This window comes from Myotis brandtii, unplaced genomic scaffold, assembly GCF_000412655.1.
Source record: "Myotis brandtii unplaced genomic scaffold, ASM41265v1 scaffold277, whole genome shotgun sequence".
Lineage (NCBI taxonomy): Eukaryota > Metazoa > Chordata > Mammalia > Chiroptera > Vespertilionidae > Myotis > Myotis brandtii.
Window position 1 is genome coordinate 1402662 of NW_005360548.1, and position 11162 is coordinate 1413823.

The 11162-nt window shown below is 44.5% G+C and overlaps 1 protein-coding gene across 1 annotated transcript; it reads right to left on the reverse strand.

Moving 5' to 3' along the window:
• Positions 1-4783: 4783 nt before the first annotated feature.
• On the reverse strand, positions 4784-7119 carry LOC102241656 (galactoside-binding soluble lectin 13). Its single transcript, XM_014541740.1, has 2 exons — positions 6873-7119; positions 4784-5024 (listed from the first exon to the last, which is right to left on the reverse strand). The coding sequence occupies exons 1-2, from the start codon at positions 7080-7082 to the stop codon at positions 4911-4913; spliced, it is 324 nt and encodes a 107-aa protein (XP_014397226.1). The 5' UTR covers positions 7083-7119; the 3' UTR covers positions 4784-4910.
• Positions 7120-11162: the final 4043 nt, after the last annotated feature.

Sequence of the window (11162 nt, forward strand, 5' to 3'; positions counted from 1 at the left end):
TTTGCATATCGCCCTGATTAGCCAATGGGAAGCATAGCGAAGGTACGGACAATTACCCTTTTTGTCTTTTATTAGATAGGATATTCCTTACCTAGGGAGGATCACCCCAGCAGTCTAGATGAATACCTCTTCCCCAAGTGCCCTAATTGAGGGGATATGGCTGGGATTGATCTTCAGTGTGCTGGATAATACATCCACAACTCTTGAAAAAGGTTTGTGATCCAAATCTTGTCAAACTCAGAGACATTTCCAAATACATTAATGGGTCAACTTCAGTCTAAACAAACCAGTTATTTATCTTTTTCTATAAGAAGAAATATCTCTACCTTTTTTTTTAAATCCTCACCTGAGGATATTTTTCCATTGTTTTTTAGAAAGACTGGAAGAGAGAGGGAAAGAAAGAGAAATATCGATGTGAAAGAAACACATTGATTGCTTGCCTCCTGCACGAGACCCAACCAGGGCCTGGCTGGGAGCAGCCTGCAACCAAGGTACTTGCTCTTGTTTGGAATCAAAGCAGGGACCCTTTGGTCTGCAGGCTGACGCATTATCCACTGAGCCAAACCAGCTAGGGCGAGAACTTGAATCTTTTAAAAATTATTCTCCATTGAGCATTATGTTAAGTAAAATAAGCCAGTCAGAGAAAGATAAGTATCACATGATCTCACTCCTATGTGGAATCCAATGAACAACATAAACTGATGAACAAAAATAGCCCCAGAGGCAGAACCATGGAACAGACTGCCAAACCTCAGAGGGAAGACAGGGGAGGAGGGAGAAGAGATCAACCAATTAACTCATACACGTATATGCATAATGGACACAGACATAGGGTGGTGAAGGCCTGGGCTTGGGGGTGGGGGCAGAGTGGGAGAGGTCAATGGGAAAAAGAGGGGACATATTTAACACTTTCAACAATAAAGTTTTTTTTAAATGATTCTCCTTTAATAAGGTGTGTGTATCCACGAGGTCAGGTCTTCTATTAAATTATAGTTTTCTTGATAATTGTTTTGCAGACATCTATAATAATAAAAGGGTAATATGCTAATTAGACCAGACTTATTCCGGTCATCCTTCCTGGCAAAGCGGGGGCCTGAGGGCCGGGTCCCGGGTGTCTGCGGGCGGCCAGAGGAGGGAAGGAGCCCGGGTTCCGGGTGTCTGAGGGCGGCCAGAGGAGTGAAGCAGCCTGGGTCCTGGGTGCCTGCCGGAGGCTGGAGGAGGGAAGCCCGGGTCCCGGGTGCCAGAGGGAAGCCAGTGCCGGCAGCCTGGGGAAGGAAGGCCTACTCTTGCATGAATTTTCGTGCATCAGGCCTGTAGTTGACTATAAAATCATAAATAAAAACAATGAATGATAAACAAATTCAGAATGTGGTTTGCTTGGGAAGGTGAGGACATGGGAGGCAATGGGGGGACACCTATTTTTGGTATTTGAAAGGAGAAGATTGTGCCTAATCAGAACTCAGGAGTTTACAGGTAGTGAGGGGGAAATTTCATTCCAGTGTGAAATGAAACCCAGAAGAAAGGCCTGAACAGTGCCATTAGCAATGTGTTGCCACTTCAAGGCTTCTGGATGTTAGGTTGGAGGAAGGCTAAGGAAAGTCATTCCATTTAAGAGGTTGGAGTTGAAGAAGACGCTGTGGCAATGGACATGGTGAGAGATCATGTGATTGATGCCCAAGGTAGTCCTTGTGGAGAAAGAGGCTATTTCCAGAAGATGTTCTTAAATCTGTCGTGGTCTATTTTTATGAATCATCTCTTCTAAGTAATGTGTCTCCTAAGTGGTTCTCCAGACTTGCTAAGAGTCTGATTATCAGAGCCCCTAGAATAGTCATTCTGACATCTAGGCAGGAACTCAAAGAAGCTGAGAAAGGAGGGTGGACGCTATTACTGCAGAGAAACAATTCCAAAGAAAAAGGTAGATATGAGCCTGGCTGGTTTTCAGATATGAAATGAAGCAGTGGCTGCTATACACCTCCTATGGCTGCCTATTAAAATCGAGGTGTGGATTGCATTTTTTTCTGTGTCTGTTTCAGCACGTATGTCTGGCATGTATGAGGCAGGCATTTTGTCTCTTTAATGCACATATTGAGAGGAACTGCACCTGAGAAGTTATAATCAGTTCACTTCATGAGCACCAGGCCCTGATTTTGATGGTGAGGTGCTGGACTTCTGTCCCAAGCTTATTGCTGTAATTGTATTACATTTGGAAATTCCATAGAAAGTAATCAGTGTTTTGGGTTTGTGGGAAGTGTGAACGTCTCTGGGGCCTGAGGGTGGAACAGTAGCTAGTCTCTTAGGATGATTTCTATGAACCACAAGTCATACCCGTGCCCTAGTATAGTCTCCTCCACATGATTATGGCTGTCTCTCTGACTCACCTTTGAACACTAGGATGTGAAGGGAGTGGCATTGCATGACTTCTAGAGCGAGGTCCTATTACACCTTACACCTTCTGCTTGGGGCTTTTCAAGGGATCACTATGGAAGCCATGAAGCCTGAGTGAGCTGATGAGGTCTAAGACAGCTATGAAGGTTGTGTAAAGAGAAACAACCAGCCAGCCCCCAGCTCTTTCATCCAGCTCAAGTGAAGAGTCAGACACGAGGAAAGCGCCCATCAGGAAACTCCACTTCCCACTACCATCTGATTAGAACCACAAAATGCACTACCATATGAGTGCAGGACACCTGCAACACTGGGAGACAGAATCATAAATTATTGTTTTAAAACAATATATTTTGGAGAGGTTTGTTATTCTGCAACGATTCTGTGGGGCATCACAGCCAGAGTCAGGTCCCTGCATCCCGTGTATAAATTGTTCTTGTTTTAACAATAATTTTATCCTCCCTGGTCTAAAATCTGAACAGTGCCATTAGCAATGTGTTGCCACTTCAAGGCTTCTGGATGTTAGGTTGGAGGAAGGCTAAGGAAAGAAGCATTCCAGTTAAGAAGGTTGGAGTTGAAGAAGACGCTGTGGCAATGGACATGGTGAGAGATCATGTGATTGATGCCCAAGGTAGTCCTTGTGGAGAAAGAGGCTATTTCCAGAAGACGTTCTTAAATCTGTCGTGGCTATTTTTATGAATAATCTCTTCTAAGTAATGTGTCTCCTAAGTGGTTCTCCAGACTTGCTAAGAGGCTGATTATCAGAGCCCCTAGAATAGTCATTCTGACATCTAGGCAGGAACTCAAAGAAGCTGAGAAAGGAGGGTGGACGCTATTACTGCAGAGAAACAATTCCAAAGAAAAAGGTAGATATGAGCCTGGCTGGTTTTCAGATATGAAATGAAGCAGTGGCTGCTATACACCTCCTATGGCTGCCTATTAAAATTGAGGTGTGGATTGCATTTTTTTCTGTGTCTGTTTCAGCACGTATGTCTGGCATGTATGAGGCAGGCATTTTGTCCCTTTAGTGCACATATTGAGAGGAACTGCACCTGAGAAGTTATAATCAGTTCACTTCATGAGCACCAGGCCCTGATTTTGATGGTGAGGTGCTGGACTTCTGTCCCAAGCTTATTGCTGTAATTGTATTACATTTGGAAATTCCATAGAAAGTAATCAGTGTTTTGGGTTTGTGGGAAGTGTGAACGTCTCTGGGGCCTGAGGGTGGAACAGTAGCTAGTCTCTTAGGATGATTTCTATGAACCACAAGTCATACCCGTGCCCTAGTGTAGTCTCCTCCACATGATTATGGCTGTCTCTCTGACTCACCTTTGAACACTAGGATGTGAAGGGAGTGGCATTGCATGACTTCTAGAGCGAGGTCCTATTACACCTTACACCTTCTGCTTGGGGCTTTTCAAGGGATCACTATGGAAGCCATGAAGCCTGAGTGAGCTGATGAGGTCTAAGACAGCTATGAAGGTTGTGTAAAGAGAAACAACCAGCCAGCCCCCAGCTCTTTCATCCAGCTCAAGTGAAGAGTCAGACACGAGGAAAGCGCCCATCAGGAAACTCCACTTCCCACTACCATCTGATTAGAACCACAAAATGCACTACCATATGAGTGCAGGACACCTGCAACACTGGGAGACAGAATCATAAATTATTGTTTTAAAACAATATATTTTGGAGAGGTTTGTTATTCTGCAACGATTCTGTGGGGCATCACAGCCAGAGTCAGGTCCCTGCATCCCGTGTATAAATTGTTCTTGTTTTAACAATAATTTTATCCTCCCTGGTCTAAAATCATAACAGTTCATTACCAAACATGTCCCAGGTTTCTGCCCACATAAATTGAAAAAAATCTTGCAATTGTTTGAGTAATAGGAAAAAGAGATTCTTTGAGGTAAATCTTGGTTTTCCAACTATTTCTTGGATGAAAACTTTTTAAGTGCTGGCCTTGTCATTTTCTTTATTTTTCCCAGTGCATCTCACACAAAGCCAGGCACAGTGAAAATATATATATTAAACATCCTTGGAATAAAGAAAGATTTAAGAAATCTCACCTGATTGTCCTCCGAATACAAAGTTCCTTCCCCAACTACCAATTATAGCTTTGTGGCTTGAGACAGATACCTAATATCTTGGTTTAGTTGCCTGAAATTGGGGAAGGATTTTGCTTTAGTGTCTGACATATCGTAAGAACCACATAAGGATACTGTCACCAGTGTCTTCTCAGACATCTCATGACCCTGTCCCTCACTCCATGTGTCCGAGAAGTATTTGTCCTCTTTGATTCCTTGACCTCTCCCACAGTACTCTCATGCCCCTTTTAGTGTTGAGCACTTAATCTTTTTTCTCTTTTTTCCCTCAGAAGAAAGAAGCAAATCTTGTTAAGTTCTCAGGAGTTTTAATGACCAAGTGTGGGGGAAGGGTGAGAACCCATGTTGTTAGCCAGCTCTGGGAATCACAGGGTCACTGAGGTGGAGGGATCTCCTTGACAACGGGGATTCTGGTCACATCCTTCCCTACTGGACACTCACTGAACTCAGCGAGACGTCTCTCCACACCTGGATCATCTTCACACTTTGTGGCGGGAGTCGATGGGAAAACTTGTAACATTGACGGCCATTGATCTTTATCTGGAAGGGAATGTATCATAAATACAGTAGGCCACCAAACAGACTTACCGTCTTTCTTTCCACTTCTATCCTATAGACACACCATCCACCCAGAAACTCTCAGTCACATTTCAAAAGTCAGTAGGCGCGCTTCTTTTTATAACCTACATTTTGCGACTATTTCAGACAGTTGTTCATTCTATTTTCTGAGATTCTCTTATTCCTCCACTGAAGTGCTACCACTTCCTGTTGCATTGTCTATGTCTGCCAGGCCCTCTCTCTAGCTTAGAAGATTCTCATGGCCAGGAACTGTGTCTCATGAATCCTAAGTGTCTGTATCCTTTCTTTTTTTTTAATCCTCACCCGAGGATATTTATTTCCATTGCTTTTTAGACAGAGTGGAAGGAGGAGGGAGAGAAAGTGAAACATCGATGTGAGAGAGACACATCAGGGCCAGGGATCATACTTGCAACCCAGGTATGTACCCTTGACTGGAATTGAACCCAGGACCCTTTAGTTTGAGGGCTGACGCTCTATCCACTGAGCCAAACCTGCTAGGGCTTGAGTGTTCTTAAAGAGGTAGAATTGTACATATGATTTTAAATTAGGATAATTTAAATCAGCTTATAAGCATATGAAAAGATAGCTGGCTTCAATCATAAAAAGATGTTAATTTTTTGCTTCCCCATTTAGAAAGGTCAGAATTTTTAAATATACACTTTATTACCATGGCTATGGGAAAAAAGTCAACTTTTTAAGGTCTTAGTTTTTCATATTTAAATTGCACACACTTCTTCAACCAGCTATTTCATTTCTCTGAAATTATCCTCCCATATAAGCACTGGGAGGTTGATAATGACAAAAATGTTATATAGAATACAGCTTCAATCATGAGAGCAAAATATGGAAACCACCTAAATGTGCATGAGTAAGGGTCAAGTTAAATCATTCTGAGAATGCTTCTATTGGAATATTAGGTGAACATTAAATAATGTGGGGACATCTCAAGCAGAACTATTTCTCTAACATACATTTTTATTATTTTATTATTTTTTATTATATATTTGTTTAAATCCTCACCAAAGGATATTTTTCCATTAATTTTTAAGAGAGTGGAAGAGAGAGGGAAAGACAAAGAGAAATATCAATGTGAGAGAAACCCATCAATTGGTTGTCTCCTGCACATGCCCTGACCAGAGCCTGTCCGGGGAAAAGCCTGCAACCTAGATATGTGCCCGTGACCGGAATAGAATCCAGGACCCTTCGGTCTGCAGGCCGATCTCTATCCACTGAGCCAAACCAGCTAGGGCATCTAACATACATTTTTTTTACAACAAATAAACTCTAGTCCTCAATGTGTGATTACTAGAAATACGTATAACATCATTTATTTAAAAAGAAACAAAAGCAGATACAGATACATGATGATAGATGATAGGTAGATGATAGATAGATAGATAGATAGATAGATAGATGATAGATGATAGACTTGTACAAGCATATAATATCTCTGTAAAGAGGACAAAAGGACTAGTAACTGTTGCTCTGGAGAGAGACTGGATTTAGGAATGTAGAAAACACTCAATTTTAAACTAAATATAATTATTTATATGCATATTTTAACAATATCCTACATGAAAACAAAGAATGACAGCACAGGTAGAAAACATGGCTGCAAGTGAAGATAGAGGAAATTCAGGCATGTGAGCTGATCTTGACCTGAGCATGGCAGTACCAGCAGAGGGTGCTCTGTGATGAGAGGGGCAGGAGATGAGCCACAAGGGACTCTGGGAGCCAGGCCAGGGAGAGCTGTGTCCCCCTCAGAGAGCCCTTAGAGCCCATGTAGTGGATGCTCCTGGGTACACTCACCTGGTACTCATTTTGCAGCACTGAGATGCACAGCTCAAATGGTTGGCGATCCACAAAAGGCATACCATCGTATCTCTCCTCTGACTTCCAGTCCCCAAACTGACGGCTGTTCATCACCACACAGTTGCCAAAGTACACTCGGAAATAGAAGGCGATGTCTGAGTCCTCTTCAGTTCCAGTGTGGAAATCCACCTGCAGTTCTGGGCTCATGCTGAAGGCAAAGCACGCAGCATGTGGAGCAGGACCCTTCCTCATGGGGGCCCACATTCAACACACACATACACACCCTCCCCAACTCCTCCTGGGGGAAGGAAGGCCTTCCTGAGTGACACTGCAGTACTTGTCCCTGTGGGGCTGCTTCAGCTCGTCCTGCCCAGGGTGGGGAGATGCCTCATCTCTTAGCCCAGGACTCACACCGAGCAGCAGTCTCTGGCCTGGGGCTACTTTTCATGTCCTGGAAATACTGTGTCCCTTGATAATAAACCTCAGCCCCAATGCTTGAGTGACCCCAGCCCCCAGACTTCAACACTTACCCACAGACATGCACCTGTAGGTTTAATCCTGGCACCGGATGGGTCTCCAGGAACTGCAACCGCATTGTGCTACCATTATGCTAATTACACATTTCAGTATCATTCTTGCATGAAGTGACCTCCAAAGCTACAATAACCTCACTTCTTCATTTTCCCACCATAGGCTATAGAGTACTCACACGAAAGACATGGCAGGTGTCCCTTTGATTGTCACTGAAGAACCAATGTTCAAGGATGAAATTTTTGTGTATGGGACCTGCCATGGGAGAAGAGAGCAGATGAGAGGGACAAAGCCAGGTGTGGTCTCCCCTCCTACAACACCTAGTGGCAAAGCAGGATAAACATCAAAGGACAAACTCCGAGGGCCCCCTTCTTCCCACCTCATCACAGTCAGGACCCCGTGTCCGTGAAGAAATCAGAGAATTGTCATTGAAAGCAAGCTTTCAAGAACCAGGCCTCCTGGATTCTAATTTTGTCTCTTACTAGCAGTGAGACCGTAGATCAATTACTTGAATTCTCCTTGCCTTTGTCGCCTCAGTAGAAGGAGGATTATCAGAAATTCCTACTTCAGAGGGAGCTCTCAGTAACAGATGAGCTAACAGATGTAAAACCTTTAACCTGGTCACTGGTATGTATAGGGTCTAAAGAGGGGTGACCTAGCCAAAGGGGAAGGGCCCTTTCTGAAGTACCACCCTCTGAACATTTCCTATCTGAAACTGTAAAGACAAGACAAAACTATAAAAATATATATACTCACTCCAATGAAAAACATTTGTTAAAAGAGAGAGCAATGATCATGGAAAAGGAGACGCCTGTGTGTGGGCTATATATGCACCAGAATTTTCAAGGACACGCATGTTCTTTCAGGAACATGCACAAGTCACTGAGGACACAGCCAGTACCTGCACACAGGGTGGCGGGCAGTAATTGATGAAAGTAATTAAAGAAAATGTACACATTGTTCATTGGTATCTACTGTAAGCTTTGTCTGGACTGAAGCTGATTTTGTTCCTTCCATCTCCAGGTGATCCATTCTCTGAAACCAATTCCCACAACCACCTTCCCCAGAGTCAGGATCTGCTCACCCTTTTTTGTTGTTGTTTTTAAGACAGAGGAAGGACTGACTTGGGGAGGAGACCTGAGGCAGGAGCAGGGGTCACTGGGTGCTGACCTAGACAGGAGATCCAGTGCCCCACAGTCTGAGTTCACCTCCCCTCCGGCTTCTTGAGAAGAGGCTCTGAGGACTGGCTCATTCTGCTCTCATTAACGCTCAGGGAGGAGTCCTGGGAAACCCACTCTCCTCAAGCCCTCCAGTTCTGCCCACCAGGACCCACAGTGATACTCACGGAAAGACATACAGTTACTTAAAAGTCACTACCACGTAGGGGAGAACACTCACATGCAGACACAGACATTCACAATTCAACACGCAGTCACAGGTTATCACACACAGAGAACCACACAGAGTCACACAGAGACATGGGATCACCATATCACATACCTGCCAACACTCCCAACTGCTCAACCTCTGCCCCAGCTGCACACACACACACACACACACACACACACACACACACACAGTCATAAAGACAAATGTGCAATCTCACCCCTTGCACCACACACACAGTCCCTCATCCCAGTCAGCTGTTCACTTCCCACACAAAGTCACAGTGTCTCAATAGAGTTCACACTCAGTCAGACACCACCAAATGCTGGCGTTGGATTACACTGGCCCAGGGTCAACACACAATTCCCCATAAGGATTCCATCATCATATGCCAAGGGTCTCTCTTCCACACATTCACAATTACCAAATACCCCAAATATTTTCATCTTAAACAATCTTGCACTCTTTCCTCCTTCCTTTACGGGACCTGGGATCACTGAAGTCTGTGCCACTTCAACTCACCTGTACCACTGCCATTGTTGCGTCTCCTGTTGGGCAGCTCTTCCTAATTGTGTCTAGTTGTGTGTGTGAGCTCTGTAAGTGGCTGCTGGAAGCCGGTCCATCCTTGCTGCTTGACACAGTCGCTGCAGGGAAGAAACATCTGCGCAGCATATGTTTCAAGGGACCTGGCATATATAGCATATTGTTCTTAATATGTTTGCTCTCCTTAGTGCCATGTGTTTTAACCAAGGTCACCTCTCCCAGAAAGGTTGTTTCCCCAGGTGGGGATTTTTCCCTGAGGTTAGGGAGGGGATACAACCCCTTAACTAAGTGCCAGGCGGGTAGTTAAGCTACATAATCTTTACTCCCTGGAATGGAGATAAGAAACGCCCTAACCTTTGTAATAGAAATTGACAGGATTAAAATCGGCTGGTATAAATATAGATGTAACAAGACAATAAACATCAGATCCTAACCAGAACTCCGACCAGAACTTTGGCTGGAGATCCTGGCTAGAGGTCCTGACTAGGCTGCTGATCAACTGAAGGCTGTCTCCGTGTCATTCCTTCTTCGCCGACTCCGTCCACACCTTTGGGGACCCCTGGACCTGCTGGGGTTGGACCCCAACAAGTGGCAGATTATAAATGATTCCTAGAAGCTCCACCCTCTGGCTTCATTCCAGTTTCTAAGCCTCTTCTAGAAAGATTTCCAGCATGAGAATCGGTGGAGCGTCACAAATAGAATCAATCACTACATGCATCTGGACCTGTCCTTGAGCAGGATGTGTTTGTGATGCAGCAGAAATTTCAGTGAAGAAATTGTGGGTGAGGAAAGAGTAGCAGGAAAAATGCACAAATAAGGGTGAAGTAGTGAGTGTGTGAGTGAGTCTAAAGGCCAGCTTACATGCCTCTCACTAAGTATGTATACAATAGCATGGAACACACCCAAAAGATGCACATTCTTCTTACTTGAACAATGGCAAAGAATTGGTTTTCCTGGAGGTAAGGACTGTCTTCCAGAGGTCTGGGGAGAGCATGGACATTGATCTGCCGGGAGCCGGTCCATCCTTGCTGCTTGACACAGTCGCTGCAGAGAAGAAACATCTGCACAGCATATGTTTCAAGGGACCTGGCGTATATGGCATACTGTTCTTAATATGTTTGCTCCCCTTCTTGGCGCTATGTGTTTTAACCAAGGTCACCTCTCCGAGAAAGGTTGTTTCCCCAGGTAGGAATTTTCCCCTGAAGTGAGGGAGGGAATGAAACCCCTTAACTAAGTGCCAGGCGGGTAGTTAATCACTTTAACTACGAACAATCACGCTTAAGCTACATAATCTTTACTCCCTGGAATGGAGATAAGAAACGCCCTAACCTTTGGAATAGAGATTGATAGATTGGAATCAACTAGTATAAATACAGATGTAACAAGACAACAACACACAGAACCTAGAAACAGAACCTAGCGAGAGAACCTGGCTGAAGAACCTAGAGACAGAACCTAGAGACAGAACCTAGGGACAGAACCTAGGGACAGAACCTAGAGACAGAACCTAGGGAGAGAACATGGCAAAAGATCCTGGACAGAACCTGGCTATAGAACTTGGCTGGAGAACCTAGACAGAACATGGCAGGAGAACCTGGAGAAGCTGGATGGAGAACCTAGTGAGAGAACATGGCAGGAGAACCTGGATAGAACCTGGTTGGAGACCCTGGACAGAACCTGGCTACAGAACTTCGCTGGAGAACCTAGATAGAACATGGCAACAGAACCTAGCGAGAGAACCTGGCTGAAGAACCTAGAGACAGAACCTAGAAACAGAACCTAGCGAGAGACCCTGGCTACAGATCTTGGCTGGAGAACCTGGCTGGA